At 43.2% G+C, this 23383-nt stretch overlaps 1 protein-coding gene across 6 annotated transcripts in view; it reads right to left on the bottom strand.

Moving 5' to 3' along the window:
- Nucleotides 1-940: 940 nt before the first annotated feature.
- The window catches only part of ALS2 (alsin Rho guanine nucleotide exchange factor ALS2), a 66441-nt gene continuing 43998 nt past the window's right edge, over nt 941-23383 (bottom strand). For 5 of the 6 annotated variants that reach the window (XM_050969555.1, XM_050969556.1, XM_050969554.1 and 2 more), the window contains 13 exons: nt 22489-22600; nt 22062-22139; nt 21808-21941; nt 19617-19784; nt 17258-17375; nt 16338-16495; nt 14603-14725; nt 13184-13360; nt 12298-12343; nt 10793-10854; nt 9321-9470; nt 8954-9050; nt 941-2272 (listed from right to left, as the gene is read on the bottom strand). In XM_050969555.1, the coding sequence (XP_050825512.1) occupies nt 2234-2272; nt 8954-9050; nt 9321-9470; nt 10793-10854; nt 12298-12343; nt 13184-13360; nt 14603-14725; nt 16338-16495; nt 17258-17375; nt 19617-19784; nt 21808-21941; nt 22062-22139; nt 22489-22600 (1462 nt within the window). In that variant the 3' untranslated portion in view covers nt 941-2233. The remainder of the gene's footprint in view (nt 2273-8953; nt 9051-9320; nt 9471-10792; nt 10855-12297; nt 12344-13183; nt 13361-14602; nt 14726-16337; nt 16496-17257; nt 17376-19616; nt 19785-21807; nt 21942-22061; nt 22140-22488; nt 22601-23383) is intronic. The other variant, XM_050969558.1, reaches the window with a different exon arrangement.

The following is a 23383-nucleotide window of genomic DNA, read 5'->3' as shown; positions in this document are numbered from 1 at the left end:
TATGGGACCTCTTCCTCATTGCACCAGAGAAGGGAGAATAACTCCTCCTCCTATTGGGGGAAACACCAGAGTCCAAAAGTGAAGGGGCATCACCTCCAGTTCCAAAGGTGACCACTGATCAGATGAAGACCTTAGTGCTGAGGCGGATCTCATGGCCTGCTCCAGAAAGTGCTGCTTCAAACATAAGTCTCTCGCCCCCGAGTCCTCTTTTTGAATGATTTACAGATAGAGCACCACTCCTTAACGTATCCTTCACCTGCGCACAACACACACCTCGCGTGGAAATCATTATTGAGGATGCTTCCCCCTATGACGGACAATGCTTGAACCCTGGTGAGGGTACTACACAGAGCCGTCATCTACCCTAACACAAAATTAAACCTAATGTACTACTATTATCTAGAAAAAAAAAAAACTCTCAGAAAACAGATAAACATGAGATGAAAACACTCCACAGATCTCTGAATCTAGCTGTCAAGAGAGGGGCTTGGTTCACAGGGTGCGAGAGCCACTCCTACCGGTACTGCTCAGCAAAGTTCTCCAGCTCTGGTGCTATGGGCACACGCACATCCAAATGGAACACACAGCTGAATCTACTCAAAGAAGAAATGGTTGTAAAGTACTTTAAAGGGAAAAAAAAAAAAAAAGGCCAAAACAAAAATCCACATGCTGCAGCCTTACTCCCCAAAAGCTCCTGTCTCTTAAGGGGTTTTTGAAATTCAGTAGGAAACAGTTTACTTAATTAAAATAACTATTTTTGGATCTAACAACAAATATTTTCTTTAAGTACACCTTTGATAATTATTTGTATTAAAGAGACACCTTTTAAAAGAAGATATTAGTGGGACTCTAGAGATAGGTGTTATGTTAAATGAGATTTTAAATAGACTCTTGCTGTACCTTTTAATTTTCTTTTCTCCAACCATCCACAAAAACAGTCTCAAAGACAAATACTCTTTACTTTATTATGAAAAAGTGCTACATTACAGTCACTGCTCCCAACAGCATTTCAATGAACAGTTTTGTTTCTATTTTTTAAAGGGTCAACACACAAGTCATGATTCTGATTTCCAAAACCAATTTAGCCTTTGCTATGCTAATTCAAGATAAGTCATGAGAACATTTCATCTATCTCCCACTTTTCTGTCAGATATGGTAAAGAACAGCACCCATTTTATCCAAATGTTCACTGGCATTATTTGTATAAATCAAGATAAATGTAAACCACAAGAGAACATGCACACAAACAAAAACCCGAACACCGAGATTAAGTTTTTGTTTTACAATACCTTTGAGAATGTAACAGTGAGTTTTCCCTTGCCAAGTACAGCATAATAGAGGAGTAAAAATCTCAGCCCAAATCTAGCGTCACTTAGTTTAAAACATGTTCTCATTCTCCTGCAGCATGGACTTCACAAGAAAACTGTTCCAAAAACAGCCTGCACATTGTTCATCCTTGGACTTAGAATGCAAGGCTAGGAACAATGAAACTAATAGCTCTGCAAAAACTTATAAAGTACCAAATTCAGCAATGAAATTCAAACCCTCTAGTGCTTTTTGTTTATGAAGTTAATTAAATAAGGAGGATATGTTCTTACCATTATGGATGTAAAGGAGCCCATGACAATTTGATGATTTCTATAACAGCAACTAAGGGTTGCTTTCAGCAATCCTGCTACAAATGATTCAATCAGAACCCTTCTAGACAGATATTCTGTAAACTGCCTGTTATAAATACTAACATAGAAACTTTTCTTTTTCCCTTTTTCAGACACAAATATAATTAACAGCTTAATTCAGGAAGACACAGAGTGGTTCAATGATGCAATGTTATCCTTTTAAAGCAATCTGTGGTCAGTGCAGGTAGATTCAGGAAAACCAGAAACCCACCGTCTAAGAAGCCATATACCCAGACTACTCTTTACATATTAACTCCAAGTCGATGTCATGCCTTTTAAAAACACTGCTAATTTGGGAAGAATAAACAATCCCTCCTTTAGACCGGCAAATAGTCTCTCTTCTTGGAAATTGTTGGACAGGCCAAGTTTAAGTAGTGCTTTTCTGCCTCTGTCATTTCCTCTAGTTTGCCTCAGTAATTGGTTTTTTCAATCCTTATATGCGGTTCAGAAGCAATATCCACATATCTCCGTTGTAAGTGCCATTCTAGGGAAGAACATGATGTTGCTGAAGCTCCATTCAGTAGATACTCATCTACTTAGGTTGCAGACGCCATCTAGGTGAGTTTTTCATGTTGAATCTGGTAGTAACAAGCCTGAATTGAAACAAAATTCAGTTTAACTTAAAAATACCATTTTCCATGATTCTCCCCACCAGCACCAGTTAACCTACAAAATGTGCTACACACCTATAAATTTAATTTCCCCACCCCCCCCAAGGACCCCAGGAAGTTAGACTTTGTGGTCACTGCACAACTGATAACATTCACTGTGCAGCAATCTTGTTAGATGTCATGAAGTATCAGAAGGAAGATCTGAGCTTTTAACTTCAAATAGTGTTTATCTCCTCATGGAATGGGAGGATGGTTTGGGACTCCAGATCCTTGGGTTCAGTTCCAAGTTTTGTCACAGACATCCTGTGTAATTACGTGCAAAAACCCTATGGCAGCAAGTCTCAGAGCCTTGGTCAACTGACTCAGGCTTACGCTGCAGGGCTAAAAATAGCAGTGTAGATTTTTGGGCTTAGGCCGGAGCCTGGGCTCTGAAACCTGGGAGAGGGAGGAGGGGCTTGCAGCCCCAGCCCAAAAGTCTAAACTGCTATTTTTAGCCCCGCAGCATGAGCCTGACTCAGTTGACCTGGGCTCTGAGATTCACTGCCAGAGATTTTTAAAAATTTTTTTGCTGTGTAGACAATTTTTCAAATAGATGTTTTTGATGTACCCAGACATTACAATAAAAGGTCCTAGGAGTAGCTAGAAAAAAGCTCTAGCTTAGACAGCCATTCAGTTCTAATTAACTGTTTCATATATTGTTTAGATAGGTAGCAATTGGAAACTTTGGGAAAATACTCATACCAATGGCAAAAAAAACCCATTTACCTACCTTTTCATCACTGTTATTCTTAGAAATGTGTTACTCATGTCTATTCCATTCTATGTGTGGGCATGCCCACGTGCATGGTTGTTGGAGATTTTTGCCTTAGCGGTACCCATAGGGTCGGCTGCGGTGCCCCTTGAAGTGCTGCACTCATATGTCAGTATATCAGGTGCCGCCAGCCCTATGTCCTCTCAGTTCCTTCTTGCCGGCAACTTCAACAGAAAGGCAGGGGGGCGGGTAATGGAATGGATATGAACAACACATCTCGAAGAACAAGATACGAAAAGGTAAGTAATTGTTTTTTTTCTTCAAGTACTTGCTCATGTCGATTCCATTCTAGGTGACTTACAAGCACTGTCCATGGAGGTGGACTCAGTTCACGGTCATGCAGCTTGGAGCACTGCTCTGCCAAATGCAGCATTGTCTCGACCTTGCTGATTTAGTGCATAATGAGATGCGAACATCTGGACAGATATCCAGGTAGCGGCTCTACAGGTATCTTGGATTGGAACCTGCGCCAGGAAGGTTGCTGATGACACCTTTTCCCTGATCAAGTATGCCATCATGAGTGTCAGCAGAGGCACATTTGCCAGCTCATAGCAGTAGCGGATGCAGGCAGTGATCCAGAATGAAATCCTTTGAGCAGAATATCTCATTCTGTCTGCCACCGCCACAAACAGTTGCATCGACTTATGCAACGCCCTTTTCCTGTCTATGTAGAAGGCCAGTGCCCTCCTGATGTCCAGAGCGTGCAGTCTGCGTTCTTCATCTGATGGATGAGGCTTTGGAAAGAAGACAGGTAAGTATATATCCTGGCCAGTATGAAACTGGGAAACAACCTTGGTTAGAAAAACACCAGGTGTGGTCGCAGCTGGACCTTATTCTGAAGAATACCATACAGGGCGGCTCTGAAGTAAGCAAGCACCCTGATCTCAGACACCCCGTGGGCCGTTATTGCAACCAGCAACAAAACCTTCCAAGAGAGAAGCAGGAGAGAGCAGGAGGCCAGGGGCTTGAAAGAGGGACCCATGAGTCTCGACAGCACAAGATTCAGATCCCAGGGAGGGACAGGATCCTGGACGTGTGGGTAGAGATGCTTCAGACCTTTCAAAAACCGTGTTGTCATATCATGAGCGAAGACCGACCTGCCTTGGAGTGGAGGGTGGAAGGCTGCAATAGCGGCCGGGTGGACTCTGATCGATGACAGAAACAAACCTGTCTGAAGTGCAGAAGATAATCCAGGACCTCCTGCAGAGAGGCCTGCTAGGCCCAGATAGGCCATTCCGAGGCCCAGCACATGAACCTTTTCCATTTGGCCAAGAAAGCCACTCTGGTGGAGTATGTCCTGCTACCCAACAAGAACTGCTGAACACAGGCCGGGCATTCCTGTTCGTCCCGTTCAGCCATGCAGTCAGGTGTAGCACCACTAGGCTCAGGTGCAGAAAGCTGTCATGGTTCTGGGACAGCAGATCTGGCCAAAGGAACAGCTGCAGCGGCATGGCTACCAAAAGGTTTGGCAGCATGCTGAACCAGTGCTGGCGAGGCCATGCAGGGGCTATTAGGATAAGCCCTGTCCTGCTTGATCTTCACAAGGACCCTGAGAATCAATGACACTGGCCAGAAGGCATACATTAGAGCCCCTGACCACGGGATAAGAAACATCTGACAGGGAGCCCCTGTCAAGCCAATGGTATGAACAGAACACATGGCATTTCCTGTTCTGCCTGGATGCAAACAAGTCCACCCAGGGAGTCCCCACCTCTGGGGGATTATACTGACCGCCTCTGGATGGAGTGACAACTCATGTGGATACAAGAAGATCCTGCTGAGGTGATCTACTAATATGTTCTTGATCCTGGGCAGGTGCGCGGCTACCAGACGAATGGCATGCGGCACACAAAAGTCCCAAAAGGTGGAGCGCTTCTCGGCATAGGGCCGACGACCTGGCTCTGCCCCGTGTGTTGACGTAATACACTGTGGTGGTACTGTCCATCAAGATCTGCTCTACTTTGCCCTTCAGGTGGGGTAAGAAAACCTGGCAGGCTAGGTGAGCCACTCTGAGCTCCCTGAGGTTGTTATGGAGGGCCAAATTATCCCACAACTAATGGCCCTGGGTGCTGAGCTTGCCCAGGTGGGTTCCCTATCCCAGGTCTGAAGCAATGGAGACCAGGGTCAGCAACGGGGCCAGGGCGACAAAGAACTCCCTCCAACACCAACCAGGGGTCCAACAACCAATCCAGGGATGATTGGATGTCAGACTGACTACCTGGTCTAGGTCATGCCTGTTGGGGATGTAGACCGATGCCAGCCATGCTTGCAGAGTCCGGAGCTGGAGCTGGACATGACTGACCATATGTACATGCAGCCTAACAACTGCAGGCAGGTGTGAGTCATGGTGAGTGGGTAGTTCTTCACATGGGAGATCAAGTCCAACGTGGATCCGGGCAGCCGAGGCATCGCTCTCGAGCGCACCTTCAAAATGAGCACTTCTGACCCGCAGGATGCTTTGCCGGGCTGGGCTTCGTGGGTGAGTGGAAGGAGAAGGAGGGACAGTGACTAAAGCTCGTGTCTAGCCCTTCTCCTTGCAGATCCGTCAAGGCTGCCAAAGCCTTGACAGCATGGGGAGGCCAGAACGGCTTCTTTGCAGATTGTGGCGTAGGCATACCCAGCGAGTGAAGGGTGGCCTGAGTGTCCTTGAACCCATGCAGCCTCGCATCCATCTGCTTTGCAAAAAGAGTCCAATCCCATTGAATGGGAAGTCCTGAATTGCTGACCTCCTGACCACTGCCCTAGCCACCATGTCCTACATGTTCTATGCAGTGATCCCTCTAAAACTTTTCCCACCAATGTGCACCAATATAGAGGATGTGTGACACCTGGGCTAGGGGTGAGGGTCACCTCTCCCCACTGCAGCAGGTCCATGCTGGGGCTAGGGGAGGGACACCTCTCCCACGGCTGTGGCAGGTCTGTGCTGGGACTTAGGGAGGGGTGCCTCTCCCACAGCTGCAGCAGGTTTGGGCCAGGCTGGCTTGGGGCTGTGGGAGAGAAATCTCTCCCATCACAGCCCTGAGCACCTGTGCAGCGCTTAATAGGCTGCTGCCTAGATTACAGAGAACTTTGGTCCTATGTCATTTGGAGAGAGCACCTCTCTGCTGTGGTACACTCCTCCACCATAGGGTGCCAAATTCCCAGGCCAAATCTTAGGGGAGCGACTCCTTACATTTACAGAGGGAGTCTTGTAAGTTAAAATTATACATGCCCAAGAGAGCCGGGTGGTTTGCTTACCCAGAATTGCAGGCTAGCTGTCTAATAGTTTCCCCTAAAAAGGTCCAGTCTTTTGGCCTCCTTATTTTTAGGAGTTTAACTGGTGTGCCCCTGCTTGTCCTCCTCATTGGCCGCAGAAATGACCAACCAGCTCAGATGCGGGTGGGTATATAGATACTTGAACCCTTTGGCCAGAACAAAGTACTTTTTTTCAGGCCTTTTGGAAGTGGAAGAGCTGGACAATGGGGTTTCCCAGAGGGCCTGCATGATTTTCAGGATTCCATCATGCACTGGTAGGGCAGGGGTAGAGGTCAAGAGCACATTAAACAAGGTGTCTGCCTGCTCAGCCAGTTCCTCCACTTCTAGGCCCAAGTTCTCAGCCACCTGTCGAAGCAGGGCCTGGCCCTTGAGCATCCCATGACCACCCATGGTCACTCCATCCAGAGGATGATTACTGTACCACCAGCGGTGTCCCTGGGGCATCATCCCCCATGGGGGAAGGGGTTTTGGGGTGGGCATTGTCTCCCCTACCCCTGCCAAGCCCTCTGCCATCAACTGTTGCTCTGAGATGGTGGTAGATGAACAGTGCGAAGGATGCATTGGCATCACCAGCATGCCCCATGCGCTCCAATATCACCACTGCACTGGCCACATTGCCATGGTGGCACCGTGGAAGTCGACACAGCCTCTGGTGCCCAATCATGCTGGTGGGGTCTCAACAAGGGGCTAAACTGCCCTTCTGTGCTGGAGGAATCCCCTTCTGGTGACCATAGCACGGCTGTTGGCGCCTCTGTTTGTCTGCTGGCTGTTGCCGCCAGAAACTGGTGCTTGGGAGTGGGAGGACCGTTGCTGGTGTTGGGGGGACTGGTGCGGCAGAGAGTGCTCCCACAGAGTGTGTGACTGAGATCTGCACTGAGAGGAAGACTGGCAGGAGAGCAAACAGCACTGGTGATGCAGTGACCGGTGCCTCCCACTAGGCGATCCGCGTAGAGATGGTTGGGACTGGGAACATGGTGCTGGAGATTGAGGGCAAGCCCCAGAGGATCTGGGCTGCGATGTTGGAGATCTGCGGCACGGAGACAGAGAGTGCTGCCTTGGCTCAGGGGACTGGCAGCACTCAACTGCCCTCTGGGGGGTCTTGATGGCTGACTTGCCCTCGTAGGGAGCCTTTGCCAATTACTGTCGCACATGCGGGGCCAGTGGTACAAGTGGAGGCCTCTGCTCTCTTGCCATTGGGGGAGCTTAGGAAGGCATTTATGTCACCACAAGTTTGGGTCCCCAACCCCTCCCGGGAGTTGACAGTGAATCCTTTAAGGGGCTAAGGGACTTGACTGGGGAGGCACGTCCACATGACTCCGGAGTGGCTGGGCGGCCCAAACTGGGTCCTTTGCCCGATGCCCCATGGCCTTTCTTGCTTGGTGCTGGGGAGCTGTGCTTCTTCTGGGTTTTTTGGGGCACTGGTGCCAAGGAGCATGCCGGGTGAAGCCCAGTGCCAGGGGTGCACTGCGCATTGAGGCCGAGGTACTAGAGGTCAAGTCCAGCCAGGATGGCTCAGAAGTCGGAGGGCAGCCTCCATGAGGAGAGCCCTCAAACGAATATCACGCTCTTTCTGGGTCCTGAGTTCAAAGTTTTTGCAGATATGACACTTATCCTTCACGTGTGATTCCCCAAGCACTAGAGGCAGCTGCTGTGGGGGTCACTTACAGGCATAGGCCTGTTAAAGTCCGTGCAGGGCTTAAACCTTGGGGACCAGGGCATGCCCCACCTGGGGCAAAGACCCCAATTGGACTCTAACTTCTAACTACACTTAAATACTATAAACAACTATTTACAAGGCCCTAAGACTCGAAGTCAGAAGAGAAGAAACCACTAACTCTTGTTATGCAAGGAAAGACGCTCTGACTAACCACCATGGGAGGTAAGAAGGAATTGAGAGGGTGTAGGGCCGGCGGCGCCTGATATACAGCAATGTATGATCATGGGACTCAAAGGGGCACCAAAACAACTGACCCTACGGATACCGCTAAGGCAAAAATCTCCGATGACCGCCGCACACCTAGAATGGAATTGACATGAGCAACACATCTCAAAGAAGAACCGGACAGATTGTGTTACTAATTTAACAAAAAGAAAGTTTTTGAAATTTCACCTAGAATTTTAAACAGTTGCATTCACCTCCCCTCTTTGCTGCACTAGGACATAAAAGCAATCCCACTTCCAACTTCCACATTGGAACCCCTGCACACTAGAACAGAACATCAGATGTTACTACACACTAGAGAACTCAATCATCACAGGAGCTGCATGTTCAAAATCTTTTTATACAAGAAATTCGATTTTTCTGGTGACAGAGGGATCAGAACCAGCACATTAAGTTTAAGTCTGAGCAACACGAAGTGATTTTGTACATGTACTTCCCATTTTATTAATAACCAGCATTAACAGGGCTTTGTTACTTTGAAATTTTATCAGTGGGTGGTGCTAGAAGTGGTTGAAAGAATTTGTTGTTAACTTTCATTGAAATGTAAATTGGCTCCAGTTGTGGCCATTGCCATAGGAAGGGTACAAAGAATATTAGCTGCCAGAGAAAAGACAATAGGAATTTTAGACAGTTGATATGTAAATTTCATACTCACCTTCAGAGTAGTGAACATGATGCCTTGTTCCCCATGCTGAAGATACGGATCCATCAAGTCCTCGATCAAGTGCACCTCAGACCCCAAATTCCTTATCCTGTCACATGAGGAAAAGACATATTTTTCTAGCCTTTTGTACTTTAAGAATCTTTTTGAAATGGGCAAAAGGTTTTTTGCAGCCTCTCTCTCAGAAATGGCTGAACTAGTTATAGAGTTGCTAACAGCTCTACCTGCACTAACAGACTACCCTTAAGACCCTCCAGCTGTACTGAGTAAAGTTCTGTTTCAACTTTAATAAACCATCCCCATTCAGGAAACAATTTAGTTGGTCTGTGGGTTTTATTACATACTTTAAAAAACAGCTCACCTGGCTCGTAGCACCACATAGAGAAAAACAGGAAATAAGTCATCCATTGACCACAAGAAGTCTTCCTCAAGAGTCTCAAGCACACTCTGAGAAATCTCTTCAAAAGTCTGCTGGATCACCTTCAGCTTGTCGGATGGGGTAAAGGTTGTACTATTGGGAAAGGAAACCATCGGGATTACAATGAAGAGTTGCAAATCAACTTGTCTTAATAAAAAGAGAGTTTGTTAATTTGTGTTTTTTTTTCTTTTCTAGACAGACAGAACCCTTCAAAATAGCCACTGATCACATTTGCTTCACAGCCACAAAAATCTGCCCATTTCTAAGCCTATACCAGCTGCACAGCATACTGAGTTGCAAGTAAACCAGATCAAGAGAACATAAAATAATGTTATGTAAAGCTATTTTAAATCAGTGCTTGCTGTTTGAAAAAATACTTTCTTCATTACTGCCACTCAAACATTTTTAAAACGAGAAGACCAGCAATTAAGATAGTTTCCAGCCATTAGCAGTGAAAACTACCTCCATAAGCAAGCCATTTTGTCCTGACTGCTTAAAAAATGCACACGCATAATTGATTATGTATCTTCTCCCTTTTGTTTCTGTCAAGGTAGCTTACAAAGACCTGCCTTGAAGATACCAACTGCTCCCACACAAAAGGGCTCACCCACCTCCTCACTGTGAAGAGGTGCTAACATTTTTGGCAGAAAGACAGAAAAAAAAGTCTTTCAAGGCTCCTTGTTCAATGTGAATGGCAACAACATCCTGAGGCAAACTGACGACCACAATCTAATAATAGTATATGTGCTGCCGAAGCAAGCACAAGGGGGCATTTAACTAAATTAAGGGTTTGCCTACACTACCCACCTTTTAGCGACATAGCTGTGCTGCTTCAGCTGTGCCGCTAAAAGGCATGCAGTGTAGCTGCTGACTGCCGGCAAAAGAGAGCCCTCCCGCCGACAAAAAAAACTTCCACCCCCAACAAGCGGCAGCAGCTTTGTTGGCAGAAAAATGCTCCTGCCGACAGACAGCTGTTCACACCAGCACTTTTTGTCTGTAAAACTGTTGTTGTTTGGGCAGGAGGGATTGGCTGGAGGTTGTTTGGCTCTAGGGATTTCGCTGCCCCAAGCACAGCAGGCAGGCTGCCTTTGGCGGCTTGCCTGCGAAAGGTCCGCTGGTCCTGCGGCTTTGGAGGACCTCCCGCAGCCGCAGGACCAGCAGACCCTCTGCAGGCAAGCCACCAAAGGCAGCCTGCTTGCCGCCCTCGCGACGCTGGCAGAGCACCCCCCCACGGGCTTGCCGCCCCAAGCACACGCTTGGCATGCCGTGGCCTAGAGCCGTCCCTGTGTTTGGGGGGGGGGGGGGGAGATGTGTTTTTTTTTTTGCCCATGAAGTTCCAGTGTAGACAAAGCCTTAGACTGAGGCAGTATTCTGAGCAGGAAAAGCAAGTCAGAGGGATAAAGTCAAAGGATTACCTGATCTGTTGTAAACATTCAACTGCTGAGGCAAAGCAGACATCTTTTGTGTTTGGTATCACCTAGGTAATCAGGAGAAGATCAGAATCTTTCTAGTAAATACCTCTGACAGCTCACAAGAAAGCAAACATGGCTATTGCAAAGTTAGCTATCCAACTGTATTAAATATGAGTGAGAAAAATGCAGTAAAATAAAAGTATTTTTTTATAAAGTGATTTTTGAGGCTCATAAAAAGATGCTGAATTGACTTAAACTGAAGTCCTCTGTCAACAAAACGGTTACTTGTCTGGTCATTGTTGATGTAGGTTTCCTCATACTGCCCCACCAATAGATCTCAACTCTGATGTGTAAGGATCAAGTCTAGAGGCAGAGAAATTTAGTCTCTTTTTTGAATCAATCCTTCGCCTCACTCCTCATGATGCCAACCAGCAGGCCAATTAGAGCGAATTACATTGAAAATATGTCTGTGATGGTGATATTTGTCTAAAATCAGTGGTTCCCAAACTTGTTCTGCCACTTGTGCGGGGAAAGCTCCATGCGGGCTGGGCCAGTTTGTGTACCTGCCGTGTCTACAGGTTCAGCCGATTGCAGCTCCAGGTCAATGAGAGCTGCTGGAAGCGGCAGCCAGTATGTCCCTCAGCTCGCACCGCTTCCAGCAGCTCCCATTGGCCTGGAGCAGCAAACTGCGGCCACAGGGAGCCGCGATTGGCCGAACCTGCAGACGCGGCAGGTACACAAACCGGCCCGGACCACATGGAGCTTTCCCTGCGCAAGCGGCAGAACAAGTTTGGGAACCACTGGTCTAAAAGGAATTGGAAGGAGATGACCAAAATAGTCTCACATAACAGCAACCATCTGATGGGAAAGAAATTTGGTCACCACTGACCTGTGCTGACTGAAGTAATGACCTAAAACTGAAAGGTTCTGTATCTCTATGGAAAACTGAATTTGAAGTTTTTGATTAAGATTTCTATCTACAGCATAAATCTAGCCATATACTTAAACAAAATATTTAGGTTAACTAGTAAGAGACTTCTGATTGTTAAGCCACCATTAGTGGGAAATAGAAACTGGCTATTGTTCCTAACTGTATAATCTGTTCCTTCATCACCAAAAAAGGCATTAATAATGATGATAATCTACAATAAAAGTGGTATTACCCTATTTTTAAAAAGTCTTTATCAAATGCAATTTACAGCTTATCCCTGGTAAGAGATGTTTCTAACCTCATCCTCTTTCACAACTGTGGACCAAACAAAACAGATGCAGGCTTCTTTTAAAATATTAGAAGTTCTCAGAACTACGCATTCTCTAACATATGGAATAATGGAATTCTGGATTGAGCTGCACTTCTGAAGTGACTGCTGCTTACAGTAAGGACGTCTAACATAGCTTTAAAATACATACAAAAGATGTAAGCATAAAGGAAAAATAAGAGAATAATAAATATGTTGCCAAGTGTGCGAGCTCACATATTCCTTTATTCCATTAAAAAGTGGATATACCTTTTTACTTTCTCCAAGGATGGACACAGTCACTGGCCAAAATTTGCTGTAAGAAACCACATGTATTCAATTAATAGAATGAATTACTGTTTTTAAAAAAGTGATTTTAACTTATCTTTTGCTTGATGTACAGAAAGGGACCCTCAAGATTTTTCTAATTTCCTCCCCCCACTACATGATTACCTACACTTAGTTGAAAATACTATAATTTGGAACACTACCCTCCAATTCTTAAATATAAAAAACTAAAAAAAGTTATCAGGCTACTTCTTTTCCTATCACCAAGTACCATATTAGTTTAAAATGAGCGTATGTGTGATCAGCCCCCTCACATACTACTTACTACAAAGGTAGTTACATATAGATGTTCTGATATAGTCAAAGAAAAGGAAATATAGACAAGCCCGTGACAGATTAATACAGCATAGGACAGCAGTTCAACCCGCGGCCCAATTAGCACTCAGCACACAGCTGGGCTGCAGCTAACGGCCAGGTTCCAGGTTCCCGGCTGCCTGGCCGGGTTGGGGTTGCCGGCTCCACATAGTGGGGGTTCGGGGCTGCCGCCCAGCCTTGCAACAGCCCCCCAGAGTCAGGGTCCAGGGTTGGGGTTGTCTCAGGACTGCTGGACGGCCCCTATGAGGTCAGGGCCCAGGCTGCCACCCAGCCCCACAGCTGGGTTCAGGGTCAGGGTTCCACTTCTGGCCCCACTCTGTGGAGGGGTCTCTGGGTGGGAGGCCCCGGATTTACAGGTCTGTGGGGCCCACAATGATAAATGATAAAACTGGCACTGGAAGTTTTTGATACAGTGCCTTCACTTGGCCATGGTTTTCCAAATATCACAGTTTTGTTTTAGTGTTAAAGCCATTACTTTTAACAGCATACTCACAGCTGAACTCCCAGAAAGCTCAGAAGAGCTGTATCTGACTGTTTGTTTAGACGAAGAACACATTCCCAGTAAATATCCTCCTCACGTTCATTGTCCAAGGCATATAACATAAACAAAGGAGGGTAGAGTCGTGGTAACAACACAGGAAGCAGCAGCCCAGAACTGGTGACCACATAACTGAAAAAAGCAGAAAAGAAGGGGGGGGGGGGGGAAGAGGAGAGAGACAAAAACACATTTATAGAAAATGAACTGAGCCAAATAATTAGAACATATACATAGCTATTTCAGAGTATGTTCAGTAGGGGAGAAGGATAAGGAAAGGGTGCAGGTTAAGGAATTAACACTTGTGCTAAATTACGAGTGAAACTCTTTATTTAACAACACAGTACAGGTACAATGCTGTAGAACCAAATAGGTACCAAGTAGGCTTTCCTACACAAGACCATAAGAACAGTCACACTGGGTCAGATCAATGGTCCATCTAGTCCAGTATCCTGTCTTCCGGCAGTGGCCAGTGTCAGATGCTTCAGAGTGAATGAACAGAACAGGGCAAGATGTTAAGTGATCCATTCTGTCATCCAGTCCCAGCTTCTGGCAGTCAGAGGTTTAGGGACACCTAGAGCATGGGGTTATGACCATCTTGGCTAATAGCCATTGATGGACCTATAGCCATGAACTTATCTAATAATTTTTTGCACTCAGTTATACGTTTGGCCTCCACAACATCCCCTGGCAATCAGTTGCATGGGTTGACTGTACGTTGTGTGAAGAAATACTTCCTTATGTTTGTTTTAAACCTACCACCTATTTATGCCATAAGGTGCCCCTGCATTGTGTTTTATGTGAAGAGGTAAATAACACTTCCTTATTCACTTTCTCCACACCATTCATGACTTTATAGATCTCTGTCATATTCTCCACCCCCCAGTTGTCTCTGAGCAGTGCCAGTGTTTTAAAATCTCTCCTCATATGTAAGTGGTTCCATATCCTTCACCATTTGTTGCCTCTCTCTGTACTTTTCCCAATTCAAATACATCTTTTCCGAGATGGGGCAATCAGAACTGCATGCAGTTCCTGCAATGCTAATTCAGAACTTGTATGTAAAATTTGAATCATAATGCAACACTCATCTCCCAGCCATTCAAGTATGGTATTTGAATTTAGTCTCTACTTTAGGCCACTCAGAATGATGTTTGCTTATGACAATCTGTCCTCGGAGCCAAAAGCTATTTTCCTCCCTCCTTACTAGACATATTTTTCCCTTGGAAAGTGTTTAACATAGGTACAAATCTAAGGTCCCATTTCAGGACAGCACTTAAGCACATACTTAAATGCTTTCCTAAGAAGGGACTGCTTTACTAATTGGGTACTAGTTTATGAACTGACTAGTTTATTGAAGACAATTTTTCCCCTACACACCCAGGTTCAGGAGATTCTGATCTGGAGTCCATTTTCCCACTACAGAAGGATTTCCTTCTCTTTGTCTCAGTCACCAAGAGTGGAATTGTGCTGCCCTCTTCAGGAAGATCAGGAAACAAGAACCTCAAAGATAAAATACATAATTGCATCACTTGATTTATTAGAAGAGTCCATAAATAGCTAATATATTCGTACTTCTAAGGGAAAGCAGAGGAATTTATTTGAGAGACATTCTTCTAACACATAAGTTGCACATGGTGATTTCTCCTGGGTGAGCCTAGCAGCAAAGCCATATCCAATTACTTAAGCTTACGACACAAACAGAAACAGCTTGATACACATTAATTAGGTTATTTTTCCTCAGCTCCTTTTTCATTTGGTTCCTCTCTTCATTAGCTAACTATTCAGGCAAGATCGTGTCTTAAAGATACGACAATCTCACTAAGCTACTTCTAGGACCAGTAATTTTAAGAAACCATAAACTATTGACATCATGCAACCTTATAAGAGTGCTCAATAACAATCAGATTCCTGGAAAATTTGGAGACACAGAAAACAAGTATGGAATTATGTAATATAGCACAGAGAATGAATTAGGGCATACTGTGGGTTGAGAGAGAATTGTTTTCCTAATTTAAGATTTTTGTCCCACATAACCTTATTACTATTTAATAATCAAAATTGACATCAACTACTGACCTGGATAGAGTAGCACAGTGTAAGAAGATTTGCTGAGACTGCAACTACTGTTTGGCTTGGAAAAAAAACTTAAAATGTGTTTGAATACTCTACAGTTTTCTTATTCGTATTTACAGATTTCTTATTTAAAATGTATGTTCTTAAAAAAGATTATACTGGGGTTCACAGTACATGTCCACGTGTAACCATAAGGTTTAGTTAAAAGTCTCAGTGTATGTTGGTGTAATGTTTTCCTAATCAAAATTAAACACATGCAGTTTTGCACAAACCTTAACTATATTAATATCTACATCTACACTAAAAATGCAGATATCCATAGTAGAATAATAGACAGTTTGGAGAATAACTTACTTTACTACAACTATAGCAGCTGGCAAAAATCTAAGCACAGCTCTTCACTTTAGTGTGAACGGAGATTACTACCAAGAATTCTTACAGAATACACTCCTGTGAACCCTGTGTTACGTGTCTGAGCTTGGTTTATACATTGCTCTAATAACATCCCCTCAAACATCCCCTGTATACACTGGTTTGGAAACAGACATTAGGGCTTGTCTACATGATGGACTAGTCCACACTAGACAGGCATAAATTCTAGTGTGTGCTGGTGTGTTGCGTACTAACTGGGCTGGCATGCACTACAAATCTGCATTACTGTAGCACTCTTTGCAACAGGCCAGTTAGTGCACAACATGCTAGTGTGCATTAGAATTTATACTCCTCTAGTGTAGACTAATGCACTATGTGGACAAGCCCTTAGAGCCCAGCTAGAAACCACCACATTGAAGAATGCCTTCCACTGCGGACAGAGCCTTAATGGGTTCCACTGTGGACAGAGCCTTTGGGGGAAAAAGGGTTTTCTGTCCAGATTCATCAAGTCAGCTAAGCCCAGAATCCTGTCATGACTCTTTTCAAATTTAAGAGGAATGGGGGAGTGCTGGTACACAGAGCCAAATAAATACTAACCAAATTAGGAGAATGAAATGTTTTTCAGTACATCCAGCAGCAGTCTGACTGAAAACACGATGCTTCTTACCTGATCAACTGGAAGATGCGTTTGAGGTAGGATTTAATTTCTCTTACTGCCTCTTGTAGTAACCGCCGATTGGCTCCCACTCCAACATAAGTCATTCTGTATACAGCTACTAGTGTCTCCACAAGCCTCCCCAGAGGGTGGAGAGGGGTGTCACAGGCCTGAGTGGAGAGGTATTAGAGAGTCACCAGCTATGCAACAGTAAGAGAGACAGATCCAAGAGACAGAAATGTTCTCCCTTATGAATAAAAAGAAACTTGAGTACAAGACACACAAGCAGGAGTCTCAGTTCAACTAGTCAAGGTTCAATAATTTAACCTTTTTAAAAAGTTATACATACATATCAACTACACATACAACATATTACACATACAAACTAAATTTCAGAAATAGTCAAAACTTGATTTTGACTGTAAAGTTTACACCAAGCTGAAAAGTGTAGCGAACTCCTCTATTGTGTAAGAATTCACACAACAGCCACCTCAGGTAACTCAGCAAATCATCTATGCAGTTATACAGAAAACCCACAAAATATTTCAGTAACCTCGCAAGTACTTCAAAATTCCACAGAATGTTCTATTGGGACTCAGCACTTTTTAGAGTGAAGAAATATAAGAAACACAGAACAGATTCCACGAGCAGACTGGTATTACCAGAAAAGTGACCATGAGGGCTGAGGCTTTAGAGAAAGCAGCACGCATATATTTTTCTTATTAATTGGTTGGTTAGGTGAATTTGGCAATTACTTGAGAGAGCAGAACTTAACTAGGACTCTAAATGTGCAAGTACAGAAAGTAACAGACACTGTACATTGATACTGACTGAAATCAGCTGGATAATTTAAGTAGCAATGAGCAAGTTACGACACCTGAAATGATGCTTTATAGACAACAGCCAGCAATATGAGATGATGCTCACAATACCTTTATTAAATATTTCTTGATATTTTCATATTTCTCCAGTGTGAAGGCACCAACATGTTGTGGAATGAACTCTAAACTCTCCAGTGTCTGAGTGTGTGAACGACTCAATAGTTCTGGGCTGCAGATACAAGGACAGAGATATTGTATGGATTACACATGAAATATGCACAGTATATGTGCATATATTTAATCAGATTTTAGAGTCTAAAGATATAGGAATAATATTTTTTAAGTGAGGTGGGAGGATTAATGGTGGATTAGGAAACATTTCCCTTCTCAAACCTCCTCATTGACACTGTTGTTCATGATGAACTTTCTTGCTCCTCCTGCATCTCCACCTGCAAATGTGCCTATCACCACTTCAACAATATTGCCTCAACTTCACCTCCACCGAAGTCCTCATCCATACTTTTATCCTCTCTCAACTCTGCTACTGCAATTTGCTTCTCTGTGACCTCCCAAAAATCTCACCTCTACAGAATCTAGAATGTGCAGAATGCTGCTGCCCACCTTGTTGTGTCTGTGAAACAAAGGCACCCCACTATATCTCTCTGGTAGAAAAATCCATGGGGTTGAACACTGATTTCAGTATCATGTTCAAAATGGCTAATTTGTTAGAAAAACCCTGCATAGATTTGCTCCAGCTGTCTCATGGATCTCTCCTATCTTCATCTAATGCCAACTTCCTCTTTTCCTTTGCACAATTGACACTCTTGGTACAAGAGCCTTCCCTGAAGCTCTTTACAGCCTGTCTATACCTATTTTCTTTATTAGTGATTTCCAAATTTCCTCAATTCTCCCTAGCTTCTACCTCAGTGTCTCTCCTCCTCTGCTTTTATTTCTTATTTGAACTTTTCAAATACATTATGAATCTTTCTGAGAAGTATAAAAGTTGGATTATGTTCTGTACTAACTCAAGCCTCTATTACAGAGTTCACTGTATATTTTAATATACTTCAGAACAGATTTAGATCATGACTCTTTCTAAAACATTATTTAAAATAAGATAGACATTTACGTAAATATGTTTAAGGAAAATCTCTTCTAATACACCTCTATCTAGATATATTGCTGTTCTCAGGAGCCAAAAAAATCTTACTGCATTATAGGTGAAACCACGTTATATCGAACTTGCTTTGATCCGCCCCCGGGAGCACTGCTTTATATCTGAATTCATGTTATATCGGGTCACGTTATATTGAGGTAGAGGTGTACCTATCAATCTGTTGCGACAGATATGGCAATTTCCCAACATATCCTGGACAAACCTTACTGAATTAAGTTTAAGTATCTTAAGAATTCATTGTATTATGAAAGCAAATGTTTCTGTATTAGTGCGGGATTGTATGCATTGTCTTTGGTGGGGGGAGATATGACTACTATAAACCCTGGGAGGCGTTATGAGTTTCAAAAGACTCTTAACAATGAATCAGACAAGACAACTTTTAGTTGAATGGGTACCCCTAGGAAATACTTGGATGAGAAGGATGCAATTCCCCACCTCCAGACCCTCCTTTTGAAGCTATACCTTGAAGAGAAACCCATTGTCTGGCTGATTACCTATTCAGGGTCTCTGCAGATCAAAGACCCAAACTATATAAAGGAAAGACTATGATTCATAGATACGTTTCTTCTGAGCTAGCAGCTGTTACAAACTTGTGACTCCATAGTAGGGTTTGAAGGACTGATTACCTGCCACTGCCAGAGCCCTTGTTAGAGCTAGGGTAATCTCTGGTAAGCATACTAGCATGTAGGTAGGTTCTTTTGTTGTTGTTGTTGTTGTTTTTTTAATGTTTTCTCTGTAATGCTTTCACTTTAAGAATAAATATGCTTGCTTAGAAAGGGCTGTCCAGCTAAGTTATATCTATGGGCAATTATGCTGTTTATAGTCTCTGAGGAGAAAAACAAAGAAGGCCTATTTAGGTAGTCTGACTTGCTGGGGTACTCAGTGAAGGCAGGGAACCGTGCAGCCTGAAAACCCTTCAATCAGGAGGGAGATCGCCTCTCTTCGGTGGAGACGTGTCTATGACTGGGGAGCTGGAAGCTTACAAGTGGGTACTGCTGATGGACGAGAGGGAGAGAATACAGGTGCAGTTGCCCTGCACTCTGACACCTGTACCCCCTCACACATATATTGCACAAATATGTGTAACACCATCTGTAATGATCCAAACTAACTCCTACCAGCTGATCTGTTCTGAAAAAGAGATTTTGCATTATGAGGTAAATTTAAACAATGCACTTCTGAATTTTTCCACTAACTAGGGAAACTTCTTTGAGATTTCTATAGTCTTCCGTTTGGTGTGATCCCGGGTTTTTTTTTTTAAATAAATTTCTTCAGCCTGGCGACTACACTAACCTGTCTTTGTGTTGACGTCGGTTGGTGGTCAGAGCCACAGCAATGCTGTCCCACGCCTTCCATCTGTCTCCCTGGCCTGGATTCTCACAACCCAGCTGGTGCCAGCATTCTTCAAACACTGCCTTCCATTTCTCATCAGCAGGCACAGCTAGGATTCCAAGCTTCCTCCTAAATAAATCACCACCAATTGCCACTCTGATTCATAACAGTCTTGGAACACAACCCAGCTGTGAAACTGTGCCTAATTACATTCGCGTGCTTGTAAGAGGTTCATACTTGTTTGATGAAATCTGAACATTTAAGATTTTATGACTATTAAGTCTAGAGTCCAGTGTTATCTTATTGGACCGTTGTAAGATGACCTGGCATATAAAATCTTTTCTGTTAAGTGTTCGGATTGACTCTAGGATTACTCTGATCTACAGTAGTTTGACTATCAAAAGTTTCTGAAAAGAGTTCATTTAAGGATCAGCGTGGCCCTTATGCTTCTCACTGTCAAAGAGAAGCCTTGACATGTACAGCAATCTGTGTACCTAATAACATTAACAGATTAAACAGATACCCCTCCTACAATTAGAAATGTCAGTCTCTACTCTTTTTAATAGTGTATTCCAATATATGATACACAATCTGTTCTAATATGGAATACATGTGGTTCTTCAATATGCATTGCTTTGATGTAATAAACGGTTTTGAGACAAAAAGGAATGTGCTGCATTGGCTATGTCTACTTTCACCATTATTGATACTCTCAGAAAAAAGTTTGGAGACCCCCAGAAGGAATAAAAAAGTTTCCAGTGATTGACAGTTTTATACAGATTTAGGTATAGCCATTAACATGTTATCGATACTGATAGTTATTTATGAGTATTAATTTGTTTCGCTGCACTTGAGAATTAAGCACAATGAGAACTGTCAGTACTTTGAAACTTTTCTAGTTTCATACCACCACAAAAGGTGGGCACTAGCCCTTTTTACAATGATACCAATAAATTATGAACATCAAGGCAACTTGGGGGGAAAAAAAAAAAAAAACCAGGAGCTAGAACTCTTGCTGTTTCACAGCCAGTCTTCACAAGTGTGTACATACATTTATTCATAGACTCCCTACTGGGGTGAAAAGCAGACAGCTAGCTAAGATTGCAAGTGTTCAGTTCAGCAGGGATGCCTGCTTAACTTTGCATCAGGTTGTAGGTGTCAATGCTGTCAAAAGAAAGTACCAGTGAATGCTTCACAAAGCATAGTGACAAGTCAGCCAAGTAAAAACATGTGGGTTATAGTTCTCATTCTAACATACATTTCTGAAATTTCAGAGTGAGCTTTAGTGATCCTGAAACTGAAGAATCCGTAATATTAGTATAACCAGGCATAGTGCTAGTAAATACTGTGAAATTTCATCCACAGCTCTGATAATGAATCTTTGAACAAATGAGAAAAAGGATGAAATCAAATGTTTCATTATGACTTAAAATGAGACTCAAACACAGGTCTTAAAGACAACAAGTCAGCAGACTAACCCAACGTGCCACCTGTTCCTCCAAACAAGAGTTTTATTGATGCTTTCTAGAACTAGCTTTGCCAAGGTGTGAAAACACCATCAATCGTGATCCAGGAGGTTCCCCCAGTACATTTCCAGTTGCTGTTAACTACTTTCTATGCACAGCCCTAGTTCTACTAAGATGTTTTTTTAAAAAAAAAAAAAAAACAGATTCCTCCACAGAACTAACGACAGGTCAAAAGGTCTGTGGTCAACAATTCTCCAAATATAAACTATCCCATTCTTTTCCCCTGCAGTCTCTGAACTCAGCCATATAACTTGTGTTCTGAAGCTGTCATTACTTTCACCCTCAGCTAGTGTTCTGGGGAGAAGAAAGGAAAAAAGCAAACACGATAGAAAAGTAAGCCTCCCCAAGTCCACCATCCTGCACCTTGTCTTCAAGGACCTGCAATTCCTGCTTAGCAACACAATGCAGTAATGCCATTCCCTGACCCTTCTCCAACTCCAACCACAGAGTTGCTATAAAAGACTCTAGAAAAGCTACAGAAAGAGAGAGTCAAAAGACTTTGTTCTATATCAAGTGTTTTTGCTGAACTAGCTAGCTTTGAATGAGATTGGTATTTAATTTCAGTTACACTCAGATGCATTACTCTACTCTATCAGACCAGAAGTGATTCCTCACCCATAACTCACAATGCTTTAGGTCTGTCCTTCTCACTGTCATACAAGCTGGGTTTGAAGTAGGTTCCAGTGATTTTTATCCCAGATCCCCATTCTCCACTGAAGAGACCTTCAATGTAATCTCCATTTGGCAAGGTCAGGGTTCCCTTTGGGGAGGGGAGAAGAGAAGGAGTACAGAAGAGAATTAAACTGAATCTCATTGAGAAACGATTCAAAGAAGAGAGCGCAAATGTAGAAAAAGGAACCCAAAAAGTATAAATTACAACCTTTCCACTAAGGGTCCAGTCATCTGAAAACTCTCCTTCATAAACTGTATCATCTTCGGAAAGCAAAACCCCAGTCCCCTATATAAAGGAAAAAAAATAATCGTAATTAACACAGAGCAATTATGGACAGATGGTATATACAGTAGTCACAATTAAAAAGACCACATTCTAGGTACAGAGATAGACTATGATATCTCAGATTATATCCACTGGCAACTGTTGACTTTTTAAAATGACAGCTACTGTAGGAGATTTCAGTAAAATATAGACCAGTCATTACAAAAAGACTATCTTAAAATCACAGGACAGAACTGAAGTGTTAGATTTTGACAGTGATATGTAGAGTGCTGCACAGGATAAACAATAATGCGGGGGGCTGAGGGGGGGACAAGGGACACCACAATATGCAGTTTAAGGTCCAACTCACCATCATTTTGTTGTTGCTAAAAGCTCCTTCATAGTACAGTCCAAACTGAGTAACCACTACACCATTTCCCTGGCAGAGGTCATCTTGCCATGTTCCCATATATTTTTCTCCTCTGCAGAAATTGGAAAGCATAGCTAGATAAAATAGCCTAATTTTTAAAGGAAAGAGAGTGTTTCTTATATCTGCTCTCAATCAGGCGCCACTATGGCATTGAAGATGTGATGTCAAGTTCAGGAAGTCACATGCCATACATTTCAACTCTGTATGGTGTTTTTTAATCTGGTTTCATTAATTCAATGGAAAGAGTGTTCTCACCAGCAGAAACATGCATAAACCTTAACAAAAAATACTCTGAAATGACTGGATGTGGCAACATTGTTACTATGAAATTTAATATTTCAGATGTTCTGGGAGATAGAGAGTGTATAAAGAATAATAATGGAGGATTTCAACTATCCTCATATTGACTGGGTACATGTTGCCTTAGGATGAGATGCAGAGATGAATGACTGCTTCTTGGAGTAGCTAGTCCCAAACCCACAAGAGGAGAGGCAATTCTTGATCTAGTCCGAAGTGGAGCACAGGATCTGATCAAGAGGTGAATATAGCTGAACTGATTGATAGTATCAACCATAATATAATTAAGTTCAACATCCTTACGGGGAGGAAAAAAAAAACACCAAAATAAGCCTACCACAGTAGCATTTAACTTCAGAAAGGGCAATGCACAAAAAATTAGGAAGCTAGTTAAACAGAAATTAAAAAGGTACAGTCACAAAAGTGAAATGCCTGGAACTTGCATAGAAACTTTTAAAAAACACCATAATAGAGGCTCAAATTAAATGTGTACCCCAAAATTAAAACACATAGTAAGAGAATCAAAGTAGTGCCATTA

Source organism: Gopherus flavomarginatus, chromosome 10 (genome assembly GCF_025201925.1).
Source record: "Gopherus flavomarginatus isolate rGopFla2 chromosome 10, rGopFla2.mat.asm, whole genome shotgun sequence".
Classification (NCBI taxonomy): domain Eukaryota; kingdom Metazoa; phylum Chordata; order Testudines; family Testudinidae; genus Gopherus; species Gopherus flavomarginatus.
This window is presented reverse-complemented; position numbering and strand designations above follow the sequence as displayed.